General features: G+C 43.1%; 1 protein-coding gene across 3 annotated transcripts in view; it reads left to right on the forward strand.

The window, feature by feature from the left end:
- Positions 1-18,278, forward strand: part of NUP153 (nucleoporin 153) — a 124,169-nt gene that overhangs the window by 92,812 nt on the left and 13,079 nt on the right. The window contains exons 18-21 of one of the 3 annotated variants that reach the window (XM_089682278.1): positions 2,372-2,434; positions 3,805-4,524; positions 7,535-8,239; positions 16,071-16,340. In XM_089682278.1, coding sequence (XP_089538404.1) covers positions 2,372-2,434; positions 3,805-4,524; positions 7,535-8,239; positions 16,071-16,340 — 1,758 coding nt within the window. The remainder of the gene's footprint in view (positions 1-2,371; positions 2,435-3,804; positions 4,525-7,534; positions 8,240-16,070; positions 16,341-18,278) is intronic. The other 2 variants (XM_089682279.1, XM_089682280.1) reach the window with 2 other exon arrangements.

The following is an 18,278-nucleotide window of genomic DNA, read 5'->3' on the forward strand; positions in this document are numbered from 1 at the left end:
TTCTCCCAATCCTCTTCTGGATCATCCAAATGCTCTCTAGCAAACTTCAGACGGGCCCGGACATGTACTGGCTTAAGCAGGGGGACACGTCTGGCACTGCAGGATCTGAGTCCATGGCGGCGTAGTGTGTTACTGATGGTAGCCTTTGTTACGTTGGTCCCAGCTCTCTGCAGGTCATTCACTAGGTCCCCCCGTGTGGTCCTGGGATTTTTGCTCACCGTTCTTGTGATCATTTTGACCCCACGGGGTGAGATCTTGCGTGCAGCCCCAGATCAAGGGAGATTCAGTGGTCTTGTATGTCTTCCATTTTCTAATTATTGCTCCCACAGTTGATTTGTTCACACCAAGCTGCTTGCCTATTGCAGATTCAGTCTTCCCAGCCTGGTGCAGGTCTACAATTTTGTTTCTGGTGTCCTTCCACAGCTCTTTGGTCTTCAGCATAGTGGAGTTTGGAGTGTGACTGTTTTTGAACTTGTTATCAGTATAAAAGACACCTGTCCACAACCTCAAACAGGTGCCATTGATACAGGTAATGAGTGCAGGACAGAGGAGCCTCTTAAAGAAGAAGGTACAGGTCTGTGAGAGCCAGAAATCTTGCTTGTTTGTAGGTGACCAAATACTTATTTTCCACCATAATTTGCAAATAAATTCTTTCCAAATCAGCCAATGTGATTGTCTGGATTTTTTTTTCTCATTTTGTCTCTCATAGTTGAGGTCTACCTATGATGCCAGTTACAGGCCTCTCTCATCTTTTTAAGTGGGAGAACTTGCACAATTGGTGGCTGACTAAATACTTTTTTGCCCCGCTGTATATACAGTATCTCCCAAAAGTGAGTACACCCCTCTCATTTTTGTAAATATTTTTTCTATCTTTTCATGTGACAACTCTGAAGAAATGACACTTTGCTACAATGTGACATAGTGAGTGTAAAGCTTGTATAACAGTGTAAATTTGCTGTCCCCTCAAAATAACTCCACACACAGTAATTAATGTCTAAACTGCTGGCAACAAGTGAGCACACTCCTACGTGAAAATGTCCAAATTGGGCCCAATTAGCTATTTTCCCTCCCTGGTGTCATGTGACTCGTTAGTGTTACAAGGTCTCAGGTGTGAATGGGGAGCAGGTGTGTTAAATTAGGTATATATACAGGACAGGCTCCACTCGGAACAGGCCTCGCCATGGTCGACGTTGAGTGCATGTGCTCAGCGTCATATCCAGAGGTTGTCTTTGGGAAATAGACATGAGTGCTGCCAGCATTGCTGCAGAGGTTGAAGGGGTGGGGGGTCAGCCTGTCAGTGCTCAGACCATACACTGCATCAAATTGGTCTGCATGACTGTCTGTCGTCCCAGAAGGAAGCCTCTTCTAAAGATGATTCACAAGAGAGCACACAAACAGTTTGCTGAAGACAAGCAGACTAAGGCCATGGATTATTGGAACCATGTTGTGTGGTCTGATGAGACCAAGATAAACTTATTTAGTTCAGATGGTGTCAAGTGGGTGCGGCGGCGATCAGGTGAGGAGTACAAAGACAAGTATATCTTGCCTACAGTCAAGCATGGTGGTGGGAGTGTCATGGTCTGGGGCTGCATGAGTGCTGCTGGCACTGGGGCGCTACAGTTCATTGAGGGTACCATAAATGCGAACGTGTACTGTGACATACTGAAGCAGAGCATGATCCCCTCCCTTTGGAGACTGGGCAGCAGGGCAATATTCCAACATGACGACCACTGCCTTGCTAAAGAATCTGAGGGTAAAGGTGATAGACTGGCCAATCATGTCTCCAGATCTAAACCCTATTGAGCATCTGTGGGGCATCCTCAAATAGAAGGTGGAGGAGCGCAAGGTCTTGAACATCCAGCAGCTCCATGATGTCGTCATGGAGGAGTGGAAGAGGACTCCAGTGGCAACCTGTGAAGGTCTTGTGAACTCCATGCCCAAGAGGGGGTTAAACCAGTGCTGGAAAATAATGGTCTCCACACAATATTGGCACTTTGGGCCCAATTTGGACATTTTCACTTAGGAGTGTACTCACTTTTGTTGCCAGCGGTTTAGACATTAATGGCTGTTTGGTATTTTGAGGGGACAGCAAATTTACACTGTTATACAAGCTGTACACACACTACTTTACATTGTAGCAAAGTATCATTTCTTCAGTGTTGTCACATGAAGATATAATATATTTATAAAAATGTGAGGGGTGTACTCCCTTCTGTGAGATACTGTATATGTGTGTGTGTATATATATTATGTTTTATTTTTTTTTGTCAAGGAATGTTTGCGTAATGTAGTTGTGCTTGTATAATATTTGATCACGTGGAAAACCTCTTATTTATTTTTTTCTTTTCCTCTCCCATGTCGTTTTTCCAAGGTGTGTCAACTGCAACTACATCCTTTCCAGCCTCTCTGCCTGCTACCCAAGGGGAACTACAAGGTAGCTTATTATATTTCATACATTAGGAGATGCCAGATAAGATTTGTCATTGCAAAACCACTTCGCAATGAAATTTCTGAAAACTCTTCACATTATACGCAAAAGCATAAAACAGTACATACTGTACATTAAAAAAAAATTTGTCAAACACCAAAAACTCCCATCTCTAAAAATAGGAAACCTATTATAGCAAACCGTAACCTAAGTCTACTTTGCTAATTAAATTCATATGGCCTTAATAATCCTTGGAAAAAAAGCTTTCTTTGAATCTGTTTGTCCTCGCCTTTTATATTTCTAAAACATCTGCCAGACATCAATAATTCAAATAAGCTGTATCCCAGAATGGGACAGATCACTCCCTTATTTCTCTTTTCTACAAGTGAGACTGTTGAATGTCATCTAGAGAGACAAATTTACAGGCCACAATGTTCTGAGAGGTTTAGATTGATCTTATCTGCCAGCATACAGTTGAGATACCAACAGAACTAAGATGCAGTACTCCGCACACTCGACTACTGCAACTCCCTCCTCACTGGCCTGCCTCGCCGCTGGCTATCCCCTCTTCAGTCCATCCTGAACACGGCTGCCAGACTCATTCACCTTTCCAACCGCTCTGTCTCCGCCACCCCCCTCTGCCAATCTCTCCACTGGCTTCCGATTGCGCAACGGATCAAATTCAAAATCCCAACGCTGACGTACAAAGCTGTCCACCATACTGCCCCGTACTACATCTCTGACCTAATATCCAAGTACCGCCCAACACGCACACTCCGCTCCTCACAAGACCTCCTTCTCTCTAGTTCCCTGGTCTCCTCCTCCCATGCCCGCCTCCAGGACTTCTCCAGGGTGTCACCCATCCTCTGGAACTCCCTGCCCCAACCCATCAGATTATCACCTACTCTCCTCTCCTTTAGGCGCACCCTGAAAACCCATCTCTTCAGGGAAGCCTACCCCACCCCCTGCTAACTTGCCGACCTCCTCCACTCTTCCTACCACTCCATCCCCCACAGCTATCTCCTCCTGTGCCACCACCCCCTCCCTCCTAGATTGTAAGCTCGAAAGAGCAGGGCCCTCGATCCCCTCATGTTTTGCATTGTATTGGTATTGTTCTGTCACATGTTCTGTCTCCCTTTGTAATGTACAGCGCTGAGCGAACTATTGGCGCTTTATAAATACTGTATAATAATAATAATAATACATGAACAATAGAAGGTCTCCAATACCCTTTTCTCTAAACCACTTTTACTAAGTTATTTCAGGAAGTATAAACATTACTCTTTTAAAACTTCACTGTTTTTAGGAGCAACATGTTTAGTTTTTCTTACTGCTATGTCAATTTAGCAATAACTTTTTTTTTTTTTAATTATCAGGTTTTGGAAAGACATCCTTTTCTTCAGAATCTACATTTCCACCTGTTAAGTTTGGACTGCCTCCATCAAGTGACCCTGGAGAACAGAAATCAAGTTCTTCCACGGACTCCTCAAGTACAAATAAAGTTAGCTTTTCTTTCACGTTTGGTCAAACTTCTAAATCATTAGATGAGAAAGATTTCACATTTGTACCAACCACTGGCAATAGCAACACTGTTTCAACACCTTTTCATTATGGCTTTACTAGTTCTGCTTCTGCAGAGAAGGATAGTGGTGTTAAATTGAAAACTGACTTCCAATTTGGCACAGCTCCTTCCAAACCTGAGAGCTCTAGTAATTCAAATCTGCTTGCTCTGTCCGCTAAGGAAAAATCTGTCATCACACCATCGTTTGTTTTAAAGGAGCCAGAGGAGAAAAATACAGAGACTCCTGTGGTAAGTGGTTTCACATTTGGTAAACTAGACCAGAAGGAAGCAGCTTCATCCTTTGCTTTTGGGAAAAACGAAGAGAAAACTGAATCTACCCCAGCTGCAACCTCCATATTTGGTTCCAAAAGTGATGGAGAACAGCCAAAGACCTTTATGTTTGGTAAACCTGAGTCAGGCAAGGCTGATACATCAACGCTTGGCACATTTGGATTTGGTGCGCCAAATCCTGCAGAAAAGAAGGAAGCTGATCAGCCAGCAAAACCAGTCTTTGCATTTGGTCCTTCTGCCACAGGTAAGAGCTCATTTTTGGTCATACTGTTCACCTGGGTTCTAAGCATTGATGCAGACAGTATCTGTATTTTTTTGTTGTCCTCCATATTTCCCCCAGAATTGTTAAAGTAGAACTATAGGCAAAACCTTTTCATTTTGAATATAGCAAGGGAGGGTTATAACCCCCCGTCAGATTGTTTTCGCCATCTGTACACCATTATGGAGATTTCCCTTGGTTTTCACTTCCTGTCCCATAGCCAAACAGGAAGTGAGATTATCCCTGTAAATTAAGGGAATTCCTTGAGGACCCCCAGGTCACCAAAACTAATGTCCCCATTGGAACATCTCTCTTTAACTTTTCTGGGGACAACCCAAAATTTGGGGTTTTCTTTTACTTTCACTTTTGATGATGACGGTAAACAGGACAAAGGCCGCTTGTTACCAGTGTGATAGTCATGCAATACTAGCATCGAGATGTAGTGTGTGTTGCTTGCATGATACAATGATATCCGTAATAATTCTTTAAGCTTCCAAATTTGTTCCCTATTGCAGAAACCTCAGAATTGTGAAGCTTGTTCATTTGCAGTTCCCCTTTGTGGTAAAGAATCTTTGGCAGTCCATCATAGAATGCTTAGTTGAGGAAAAATTAGGGGCAGTCTGTGGTTAATATTGGTCTTAACCGCTTTGGAGAATCATTTGGAGTATTTAAAGATATGGTTATGTCATACATTGCCCATTGGGGCACATTGTATGCAAGTCCCCATAACACTGCTTTAGGAATTCCAGATTCTCTCTAGGACAAGTTTGGTCTGAATTGTGAGAGGAAACTCGATCATCTTGACCAAATTTGCACCAATGCAGTAAGGCTGCACAAACTGTGACATCAGAACTTCAGCTGTGCCAGGCAAATAACATGAACTGCTGTGTAGTGCAGCAATCATATTTGGGTGTGTTAAGTTTTTTGCACATGTATGTTAAATCAGGTGGCGTCTCTTTCCTTTGGAAGGCTATAGAAAAACTCTAGGCATCTACAGTTTTTTTGTTTGTGTTTTTTTTTTTTTTTTTTTAAATTTCTATTTGATAAGCATCCCTGTGTTCTACAAATGCAGAATTCTTGCAGGAAAATGTAATAGTTTAGCCAAGGTGAAAGGTACAATGTTGTGTATATCATGAAACTGAACATAGTGCTTTAGATCAGCCTTTCTCAACCGGGGTGCTTCCAGAGGTCTTCAGGGGTGCCATGGGGAGAATGGCTGTCACTTGAGCCCGAGCTTCTGATCCCGAGCCGCACTTTACGTTCGGCACTGGGAGCCATCAGACCGCTGAGCAAAGGGAAGGGGAAGTGTCTTCTGTGCTCTCAGCTGAGTACTGCACTCTAGGGAGAAGCAGTGTGATGGAAGGAAGCTAAGGTACTTTAACTTTTCGTAATGCTGTATACATGTGTGCGTGTCTACCTATGTGTATGTATTTTACTTTTAATCTCAACCCCCCCCCCCCCCTATTCCTGTCTTATCAGAACTGCTTTTTTAGGACTTGTTCATAATAGCAGCGACTGCTGCTCCTCTGAAAAGCAAGCAATGCTCATATTGCTTTTCAGAGGCATTTGACAGTAAAGAGGCAATATGTTGCCTCCTCACTACCTGGTTTAACCCCAGCATCAATCGCCACACCACAACTGTGTGCAATGCGTGCACACTTGCGGAGTGGTTGTAGTTCAACTCCATTCACCTGGAGGTATACTTCCAGCTGCGGCAACAGCATATGTATTCCCTCAGCTGCTGTTTCTGCAGCTAAAGGGGGAGCAGTTGGGGGTGGTAAAAGCAGCTCAATTGTGTGGTTTTACCTCCCTCCAACCTCCACAGGTGGACAGGCCCTTGGTTCACATCTGTGTGGTTGTGCGTAGGGCAGCCCGTTCATTTTAATGGGCTGCCTTACCTGCAGAAATGCAGGGAAAGTCGTCCCTATCCTTAGTTTTAAAATTGCACCACACCAAAAACACCCCGTGTTTGCCAGTGTATGGGGTACCTCTAAAGAGCAGAGCATTTGTGTCCATGTCAGGAATGAGCGCGATTTCTCATGCATTACGCGACACACAGTAATGTGAACCAATCTTTGGATAGGGGTGCCTCGTGACTGAAAATGCTTTTCAAGGGCACCCCGACTGGAAAAAGGTTGAGAAACACTGCTTTAGATTAATGGAGCACTCTGGAAAAGAGGCTGCATTCAGGTGATGTCACTTTCTTCAAGGATCTGTGTTGACAAAATGATGTTTATTGTAATCCCCCTGATGCTTGAAGGACCCGATTATTCACTGTTTTGTAAAATAAGGAAGTGATTTTACCATCGCGTCACTTCCATCTTTTATATAATGCTCACACAGATTGAGAATGGGCCCCAGTGACTGGCACCTGTTCACAGCTGAGGACAGTATCCTGGAGCTGAGCGCAGTGAAGCTTCTTTTGACCTTTAGCTGGCCAAACACTGTATGAATTTCAGTCAGTGAGTGGCCCTTTTACTCCAGTATCCTTCATTTTGAAAAATTGTCAGCTGAACAGCAACTGCATCTGGTGCCAGCTGCCAGAATAACACAGGTGCAGCGGGAGATCTAACAGAGGGATCTGTTGGCATGGATGAAGGAATCTCCCCTGCCCCCCAGCTCAGCCTGTAGGCTGAATGAAAAATATCTGATAGTGTATGGCCAGCTTTATGATAATGGAGGTTTGTATTGATTGTCATATTTGTCATGTTTTGCTAGTAATGTGATATCTCATTTGGAGAATTGTAAGCAAATAGATTCTTCTCTATACAACATGCTATAATTCTTCAAGGACCTGATTAATACAAGGTGAAGCCATGGGGCAGCAGAACCTACTATAAAGTAATGAACAATTGATAGCCATATGTTTGGATCCTAAAAAATTGTGCTGCAAAAATTGTGTTTTTTGTTTTTGTTTTGTTTTTTTTGTGAGATTTAGTTCTTGTTTTGCTGTTGGTTTGATGATATTACAGCTTTATTTGTTTTCCTCCCAAAGAAACAGGCTCTTCAAAACCAGTGTTTGGCTTTCAAGGGAATGGATCCTCGAGTGCCCCTCAGTCTAGTAGTATTGGAAGTTCCAGCAGTGTATTTGGCAGTGTTCCTCAGACAAGTTCTAGTAATGTATTTGGCAGTGCTGTACAGTCCAACACTGCTGCTCCAGCCGGTGGTACCCCTGCACCTTCTAGTACAGTCTTCAGCAGTGCAACGTCATTGACCGCATCTTCAGGTACTAGCAATGTGTTTGGTGGGGCCTTGTCTTCGAACAGCCCTGCAGGTTCTAACAGTATATTTGGAAGTGTTCCAGCTTCAGGGACTTCAACCACTTCCAGCATTGTCTTTGGCAGTGTGGCCTCTGTGAATACATCAAGTTCTAGCAATGTGTTTGGAAGTGCGGCTCCCACAAACACTTCGGCAAATTCCAATACTTTATTTGGCAATCCAAGTACATCTACCAACCCATCCAGTGTACCCTTTGTGTTTGGGCAGCCTACTACTACTACTACAGCAGGTGGCTCTATGTTTGGCAGCGGCAATGAATCCAAGTCGACGTTTGGTTTTGCTGGCCAAGAGAGTAAACCAGCAGAAACGTCTGCAAGTACAGCTTCAGCTGCTGTTACACCTTTTGTGTTTGGTGCAAATGCTTCAACACCAGCTGCTTCTGGCTTTAACTTTGGCGGGACAAATACCTCCAATTCAACAGGTAAAATGGCTTGATCAGATTTATTTTTTTGTTTTGTTAAATACCTTTTCATACTAACAAGCCTGCATCTGTGTACATTTCTGGGGCACTGTTTATGTAGCTGAAGTTGTGGGGCTCAAGCAAAGAGGCAATCTCTTCAGTTTTTCATTCGTAAGTCATGCACTTCAAAGTGTTAAGGCCTTCTAAAACATTAAGGGCATGCTCATGCTGTCAGAGTGCTGTTGTGTGTTGGTGCACTAGGAGTTCAATTCAGTTTGAAAAGCACCGCAAAGCACTTAGATGCATTACCTTGTATTGCATTCCCGAAAAATGTTCAGGTGGGCTTTTTGCCATGAATAAGTACATTGACAGCCCACTCAAAACAAATGAGCTACCTTAACCTGTGTGTGTTACCGCATTGTAACAGTGTGAGGCTGGACTACAAACATGCTCTGTAAAATAACTTAAAATTTGCCAGGACCAGTTCCCAGAATTTTATGTTTGGGATTTAGTTGCTGAATTTCTATTATAGGTTAAGTATTTCCTAAGCCAAATTATTTTTTTTTTGTTAGATTAGGAAATGCCTAAATCAACTGTCTGGTAGTGTGTCTTGCTGTCTGCGACACATTGGGAATATTTACATTCACACCTTGAGCCATAGACACAACAGGGCATTCATTGTTGCTGCAACAAATGTACCCAATTGACAGATTCATACTTTTTTTTTCTTGTTTTGGTGACAACTCCAAATTTGGATTTTTCTCACTTAGTTACATGTGATTGGTCACCAAGACAAATAGTGAGGATTACCATTCTTATATAAATAAATTATGAAGTAAGGCTTCTGTAACTGGTTGGATGCCAGCTCGCCTTAAAAATCAGATCTGGCTTGAAAGCTGCATCCTGTGCTCTTTCCCATATCCCAGAGGAATTTGCACATTTACTGACAGCTAAGAGGAACCTCCACCTTTACATGGCTGAAATTACTAAGGAGAATTTACGGCAGAGCAGACAGGTTTTTTGAACAGGGGGACACAAATTGTAGATTTTTGTCTATGCTTGCTCAAAATGATAGACCCCTTACCACCATTTCTGAACTCCATTCCTCTGACGGTTCTATGGTTTCCTCTACTGAGGAGCTCCTGGAGGAATTCCTTAATTATTATAGCCAGTTATATGCTTCCTCCTTTACCCCCAGATTTCTATATCTCTCATCTCGCACATCTTTTAGATCCCCTAGCGCTTGCTTGGCTTTCAGACAGGGAATGGGAGATGTTGATGCGCCCCATTACCACTGAAGAGGTACATACAGTTATCCACTCTTTCCCCTCTGGGAAAGCTCCCGGCCTCAATGGCATCCCAGTTGAACTCTACAAAGCACACAGTGACTTTCTAGCCCCTAGATTGGCCTCCCTGTACACAGTGTTTTGGAGGATGTCCCGCTGCCCCCTTCCAGGCATACTGCCCATAATTCACAAGAGCTCAAAAACCCAATGTCCTGTGCTTTCTACAGGCCTATTGCCCTCCTTAATTCAGATCTTAAAATCTTAAAACTTTTAAACACCAGACTTGGCAGGGTTATAGGCTCCCTCATAGACTCAGAGCAGACTGGTTTTATGCCCTGTATTTCTACGGACATAAATATTCCTAGATTGTTTAACAACATACACACGCAGGACCTTCACACTGGTACCAGGGCTGTTGCCTCGCTTGACATCGAAAAGGCATTTGACACGGTCGAATGGCCATTCTTTAGGAGGTGCTGCATAGGATGGGATTGCCTCTATGCTTCATTCAATGGCTCCGCACTTTATACTCTCAACCCACTGCATCAATTAGACTTGGGGGCAGCCTGTCGGCTGCCTCTCGGTTGGCTCGTGGCACTAGACAGGGCTGCCCGCTCTCTCCTCGACCCTCTTTGCGCTGGCAGCCGAACCTATCGCAGAAGTTTTTCGAACCTCATCTGAGATTCGTGGACTCCGAGTGGGTTGGCTGGAGTAGCGTATTGCACTGTACGCCGATGACACTCTGTTTTCCTCCATGCTGCGAGTCACTCCCTCTTGAGTGCACTTCAAATCCTAATTACTTTTTCTGGAGTTACTGGCCTCTGGGCAAACTGGAACAAATCTATACTGTTTCCTATTAGTGAGGGTGCTTTGGAACATGTCTCGGAGGATCTTCCTTTGCAGTGGGTTGACAAATTTCGCTATTTTGGGGTTATTATTTCTCGTAAAGCATCTGTGTCCCTTCATTTAACTCCGGTCATGCAAGAGGTCAGGCTAAGCCAAAGGTGTGGTGCAATCTGCCACTGTCCCTACTGGGGCATATCAATCTTGTAAAAATGAAATTATTCTGTAAGTTCACCCACTTGTTTCTTCGCTCCCCACAATGGATCCCAAAGTCATTTACCCAGTTGATCCAAATGTTTTCCACCTTCATATGGGGCACTCGGACCCGGCGCTATAAATCGACCACACTTATGAGACCACCACTACAAGAGTGGTCGACATTTCCTGATAGTCACAAATATTTCTTGGCCTCACAGTTGGTGACTGCTCACTGGTAGCTTCAAGCTGAGGTTGCCAATTTTTGTATTATGTCTGAGGCAGCCGTACTGGGCTCCCTAGAGGCTCTACAGTTATTACCTTTCTGTGGTCTTAAGGCCCCATACCCCCTTACTCCATCCATGCTCACAACACTTGAGGCTTGAAATGCGGGCATACGTCTGAGTCTCTCACATCCATGGAACTGTCCCCCTATGTACCCCTCTGGAACAACCCTACTTTGCAATACTTTTATGCTTTGCCCGATCCACAGGCCTTGACAAAACACAAAATTAAATCCATCTCGCATATAGTGGACAATGGGAGAGTGTTAGTTCCTCTCTCTGTCAACAGTATGATGTCCCTCCACATTTTCTATTTCAACACTTGCAGCTTGCTCAAGCCTTCAGCAGTCAGTTTTCACATTCACCAATTCAGCTTAAATGCTCTGATTTGGAAACTCTTCTTCGGTCAGATACCCTGGACAAGCCGATTTCGACACTATATAATCATCTCTTTATGTTGGCTTTGCCTGACTTGTCGACTTTCTTTCAGAAGTGGTTTTTGGATATTTCAGATTTGGACGATAAGGACTGGACAGATATGTGGGATATGCCCTTTAGGCAGTTGGTCCCCCTTAGGGATAGGTTAATATAATTTAACATTCTGCATAGAGCCTATCATATGCCCCAGAGGATCAATCGGCTTAACCCCTCAATTCCTCTGACCTGTTTTGCTCCCTCTCCTGGAATATGTCTGTTGGGCCTGGTGGATGGTCTTTCCGGCACTGTTGCTGGGAAGACGCTACTCAACCTGCTGCTGCTATATTCCAGAAAGGTGCTCACTTTGCACTGGAAAAAACCAGAGGCTCTCACAATCGCGTACTGGAATCCTCCAGTAGACTCTCCACTTCCACTTTACAAAGCCACTTGTATAAATAGAGGTTGTCCTTGCAAGACTGATTAACTCTCGGCGAAATGGTTAGCAGATACTACCACGGTATAGACACCCCCCCTCCCAGCATCTAGCTGGAATCATGAGTTTGGTGGATTATCTGCCATGTATTCCTGTAATTGAGGGGGAACCTATATTGGGCGCTCATCTGTGCCAAAATATAGTTTCCTGTAACTAGAGCCACACGCGCACACATTTGTTTATTTTTTTCCTTTTTATTTTATTTGTTTTTTTGGTTATGTCGATTTACTATTTTGCATTGAATTGTTCTGGATAGCCCACCTCCTGTGAGCGCCAGGCATCTAGGTCCTGTTCTTGCGATTTTTCTTGTATGTGCAAAAACTGAATTAATAAAGCGTTTGTTAAACTTTAGTTACAGCCCACGTGGCCTGTGTCCAACCCAGTTCAATAAAGGAGAATAATATATAAAGTACAAAACTTTTACCACATAAAAATAGGTATGCAATATCTAAAAAAATACAAAAGTTAATGAAAAAATCAAACCCTTCGCCATACCCGTATAATAATACAATGTCTCTAACACACCCACAGGTCCAGTCACCACACCAAGTCACTGTAAATATATCGGGCAAAACAGTGCTGGAAACCCAGCATAAAAACTAACCAAAAGGAAATCCCGAACAGTAAATATGGAGGTTGCCAATGACAGTGCCCATGTTTTCTATTTTGTGTAAACAAATTCTCTTACCTTCATGTAATGGCATTTAACTGAAGTAGAGATGTTTGAATTCCAGCATTAGTGATGGCCACAGCGCTCTTCAGAGATACAGTGGAGGAATTAGTGTAATCTCCAAGGACCTGAACTGAGTTTTTTGCCCATTGATTGCCAGAGGAATTCAGGAATGGTTGGGTTTTAACACCTTCAGCAGTTGTAGGCCAACACCTGTGTAGCCCCTTGTTTGCCAAGCATGCCTCCAGTATTTTTTTCTTTTTCTTTCTTTTCTTCTCTGCTGAAAAAAAGTCCTATTTTTGCTAGCCTTCTTTGTGGAGATTTTTTCCTCTTTATCATCCAGTAAAAATTTCTTGCTACACTGGTACTTGAGTTGGTCTTTATAGCAGCTGTCCAAATCAACATTTCCTCAACAATAGTTTTAAAGGCGCTTCCCAGACCTTGCTGAAGTGAATGTGCAGGGCTAAGAATTTGACCTTCAGACATTGGGCTGTACAATGCAATGCTCTCCAGACCTTTTTGTACTTGTTAGCTGCAGAGCACTTTCTAGGTCTAGATTTGTGTCACCGCCCCAGGTGTGGCCATCTATGAAAATCCTCTTGGTGAGAAAGCAGGCAGGCTGAAGCACCTGGAGTTAACTCATCATTTGTACTGTTAGACACCTTTTCAAAATTCCTGCCACCACCAGTTCTTACCACTGTAAGGCAAGTCATAGATGAAGTTTTCTTGCAGGAAAGAAAATTGCTTGAATCTCCCATAGCCAATGGGGGAATCCCTCCCGCCATGCTATTGTGTTCTGGCAACAGGAGCTTTCTCTGCCAGCACAACACGAAAACTGCTGGTGGCTATAGCCTCTGGTAGTAATTTACATGAAAATAATCCAACTGGCTGGTTGTAATGAAGTTGATGGATCGACTTCATTACAGCCAGCCTCCTCATAGATGAAGTCTATTGAGGGACACAAGTCGCACCCCCTCTGTGCTTATAATCATGTTTTGGTATTGCAGAATTAAGACATTCTAGTAGTGGGACAGGTTACCTTTGACTGGCCTACATGGTTTGCCAGTGTCCTGTCCTCTAGGTGTCTGTATAACCCAAAAGGTAAAATCTTCCTTTTACCCTCAGTGGAATCAGAAGGATTTTGTGGTTTGTACAAAAATCCTGTTAAAGGAGATTGGCGGTCGCAACATACGCTTTAATTTTCTCACCTCAGCATGGTAATAACACAAATAGTTAATTTGAATATCAGTATAAGCTTATTTGAAAAATGTCCTTTGATGTTGTAAATGCTGCCTACTTGCTGGTCATCTGTCCACAGTATGCTGGATTCCCAGCATGTGTTGCTGCTTCTTCTCTGCTGTTTATTTTTAAAGTAGATCTTTAGGCGGAACTTTGATTTTTCAGTTTGGAGAGTCTCATTTGGGAGTTTTGCCTTCACTTCCTGTCCTATAGCAAAACAGGAAGTGAGAGGGAATCCCTGCAAATAAAGGGAATCCATTGGGGACAACCCAGAATTTGGAATTTTCCTTTACATTCACTTTTGATAATGGTAAACAGGACAAATAGAGGGGATGAATCTCCCTAATAAAGGCACAGACAGTAATAAAAAGGTGTTCTAATCCTTCCCCGCTCTGTCCAAAATAAACAATTTGCCTTTATTTCTTTAATTTCTAACTACAGGGGTGTGGAAATTTCTGAAAATACTACTTGTCCAAGGGACTAAATCAGTGTCCTGATCTACTTGTCCCTCATGACAATCTACTTGTCCAGACGATAAAAAAAAAAAAAAAAATTAACCCAAACCGTATTTAAATTGCAGGTGATATTAGGAATGTTTTAAAAACAAAAGGGGTTTTATGGTGACTTAAACCTTTAATGTATTTAACATTGCGCTGTTAATCTCCTCCTCCCCTCCCTGCCTGTCTCCAGCACCGCACTTGGGGACTAGTAGGGAGCAGAGAGACCACCATGCAGTGTAATGAGCACTGATTGGGTGCTTGTCTGGAAAGAGAGGCGTGGGGCTTATCCTTTATCCCTTTTGCTGCCAGAACCGTTTTTGCGTTTTTTTGCACAAGACTAAAAAAATAATTTTAGGCCTGAAGATTACACAAAACCCCCAAACATGGTATATTTTCTGAAATCTGAGACCCTAGAGAATAAAATAGTGGTAGTTCCAATTTTTTATGTTGAGTGATATTACCACAAAATCTCAGTAAAAATACAAGTTAATTTTAGGGCACAAAAAAGCAATAGATTACCCTATTTTTTTTGTAAAATATAAAAGATGAGGTTGCAGCGAGTAAATATCCAACTTGTCAAACCTTAAATTTGCATGCACTCATGAAATGGCGATGAACTTCAATACCCTATATGTTCTATAGGTAACGATTTTAAAGCCCCTTTTAGGTCATCCGTTTAGTGTTACGGAGGAGGTCTGGTGCTAGAATTATTGCTCTCATTCTGGCGTGCACGGCGATATGTAACGTGTATTGCAATCGATTGTTTCATGAGTAGGTGCCCCAGCGTATGCTTTTACTTTTTTACATGCGTATTTGTGGGGGCTCAATTTTTTTTGGGGGGGGGGGGGATTGTTATGCGCTTGGGCTTCTTTCATTTTTTTACAATTAAAAAAGGAAAAAATGTAGTCCCCTATGTGATGATTTTTTGGTCACAGGTTCTCTTTGAGACATCCAAGGTATAAAAGATCCTGGATGTCTCCCCTGAATGTAATGCAGTGCACATTGCACTGCATTACATTCTTTCCTGGCCTCAATTGCCAGGAATCTCTCAACAGGGACCCAGAAGGGACATCCTAACATCACTTCTGGGTCAGGACAAGAAGGGGAGGGGAGCGTGTTCACTCTCCTCCCTCCCCTCTAGCCGCTGGTGGTGAGCTGTTCCCACTTGCTCCGCTTGCCCATCTGCGGGCCTGGAAGACAGTGGGCAGGGGGCTTCACAAGGGGGGTGGGGGAGGGCGTAGAGGCTGGCACAGTGTGGAAGCATTTGGGCAGCTGCCTCCCGAATGCTTTCACCTGACAGGTGAGCCCTGCTGCTTGCTCGCAGCAGGGCTGAACGTAAAAGAAAAGAAAAAACAAAACTACCTGCCTGATACTACTTGTCCCGGGTATCGGGCAATATGAATGCAACATCCCTGAACTACATATTCCATATTACCTTGCTGCCTGCAAACAGGTGGTGTTTCAGGAGGCACATTCGGTACAGGAATCACTCTCAGCTTTGCTATGTCTACTCCCAAGGCATAATGAATGTGTAAGATTTTCACAAATATACAAACTGCACTATCATTCAGTATAATAGGAGTAGGTTAGAAATAATTGAAATGCAATGAGGAAATTATTATATGATTATACATTTTGACCATAGATTCACTTTAATCTCAGGATTGGCAGATGAAAATGAAGGGGGGGGGGATAAATAAAGAAAACTATTATAGCCACCACATCTAAGGCTAGTAACCTACAGATTTAATTTTTTTTTTTTTTTTTGGTGCTGGGGAAGCGGAGGATAGGTATATTTAACTGTTTTGTGGGTGTTTATGAAATTGTCACTCCTGCTGATCAGTATTGTAATGGTTTTCAAATCTTTACTCATTGTATACTGTGACATTACCAAACCCTGAATCCATTTCTGTACTTCTTTTCAGGTACCAGCTCAACACCGTTCGTCTTTGGAGCAGGTCAGTCAGCCCCAGCTGCATCTGGTCTTGCTGCTACCAGTTCTGTACCAACATTTGGGAAACCTGTTGCTCAGACTAATGCCCCAGCTTTTGGTGCACCTGCGTCAGCTTCATTATTTCCCCCTGGTTCTCAGACTGTTCCAAGTTTTGGATCTTTGTCCAGTAATGTACAGTCCCCAGCTTTTGGACAGCAAAGTACGCAGCCTTCTTTTGGATCTGCTACTGCTCCCCCTTCTGGTATGTATAAATGTAGATATAACTCTTTCTGTCTTTCTCAGTATTGCAGATATTTAACAAAAAAAAAAACCAAACCCTTCAGTCCTTTATACAGTATATATCTTTTAATTCATAGGGCACAAGAGTGAAACACTGATAATTTTCATTTGAAAGAATATTTAGCTATGGCCCATTTCCAGGCAAGAAAAAGAGGGGAGCCTTGCTCCATGAAAAACCTCAAATTTGTTTGTAATAGTACTCAAAGCACAATCCACCTACAGTGGGGCAAAAAAGTATTTAGTCAGCCACCAATTGTGCAAGTTCTCCCACTTAAAAAGATGAGAGAGGCCTGTAATTGACATCATAGGTAGACCTCAACTATGAGACAAAATGAGAAAAAAAATCCAGACAATCACATTGGCTGATTTGGAAAAAATGTATTTGCAAATTATGGTGGAAAATAAGTATTTGGTCAATATCAAAAGTTCATCTCAATACTTTGTTATATATCCTTTGTTGGGGTTGAGATCTGGAGACTGGCTAGGCCACTCCAGGACCTTGAAATGCTTCTTACGAAGCCACTCCTTAGTTGCCCGGGCGGTATGTTTGGGATCATTGTCATGTTGGAAGACCCAGCCACGTTTCATCTTCAATGCCCTTGCTGATGGGAGTTTTGCACTCAAAATCTCACGATACATGGCCCCATTCATTCTGTCCTGTACATGAATCGGTCATCCTGGTCCCTTTGCGGAGAAACAGCCCCAAAGCATGATGTTGCCACCCCATGCTTCACAGTAGGTATGGTGTTCTTTGGATGCAACTCAGCATTCTCTCTCCTCCAAACACGACGAGTTGTGTTTCTACCAAACAGTTCTATTTTGGATTCATCTGACCATATGACATTCTTCCAATCCTCTTCTGGATCATCCAAATGCTCTCTAGCAAACTTCAGACGGGCCCGGACATGTACTGGCTTAAGCAGGGGGACACATCTGGCACTGCAGGATCTGAGTCCCTGGCGGCGTAGTGTGTTACTGATGGTAGCCTTTGTTACGTTGGTCCCAGCTCTCTGCAGGTCATTCACTAGGTCCCCCCGTGTGGTCCTGGGATTTTTGCTCACCGTTCTTGTGATCATTTTGACCCCACGGGGTGAGATCTTGCGTGGAGCCCCAGATCGAGGGAGATTATCAGTGGTCTTGTATGTCTTCCATTTTCTAATTATTGCTCCCACAGTTGATTTGTTCACACCAAGCTGCTTGCCTATTGCAGATTCAGTCTTCCCAGCCTGGTGCAGGTCTACAATTTTGTTTCTGGTGTCCTTCGACAGCTCTCTGGTCTTCACCATAGTGGAGTTTGGATTGTGACTGTTTGAGGTTGTGGACAGGTGTCTTTTATACTGATAACAAGTTCAAACAGGTGCCATTGATACAGGTAATGAGTGCAGGACAGAGGAGCCTCTTAAAGAAGAAGGTACAGGTCTGTGAGAGCCAGAAATCTTGCTTGTTTGTAGGTGACCAAATACTTATTTTCCACCATAATTTGCAAATAAATTCTTTCCAAATCAGCCAATGTGATTGTCTGGATTTTGTTTCTCATTTTGTCTCTCATAGTTGAGGTCTACCTATGATGCCAATTACAGGCCTCTCTCATCTTTTTAAGTGGGAGAACTTGCACAATTGGTGGCTGACTAAATACTTTTTTGCCCCACTGTATCTTAAAGCTCTAACATGTTTCACTCCATCCAGAGCTTTTTTTTTTGTAGAGTGCACTCTTTCTACAAATGAGCTCCAGATGAAGTGAAACCCATTAGAGCTGGGGTACAGGTGGATTGGCTTGTGCTTGAAGTAGTTCAATAAACATATGCAAGGTCTTTAACCACTTTCCGTTCACCCTATAGCATATTTACCGCTACAGGGCGGAAGTTCTGTGCAAAATCACGTATATAAACTTTTTTTTTTT

The sequence above is a fragment of the Staurois parvus genome, unplaced genomic scaffold (assembly GCF_062004578.1).
Source record: "Staurois parvus isolate SC_StPar_1 unplaced genomic scaffold, SC_StPar_1.0 ptg000287l, whole genome shotgun sequence".
NCBI classification, from domain to species: domain Eukaryota; kingdom Metazoa; phylum Chordata; class Amphibia; order Anura; family Ranidae; genus Staurois; species Staurois parvus.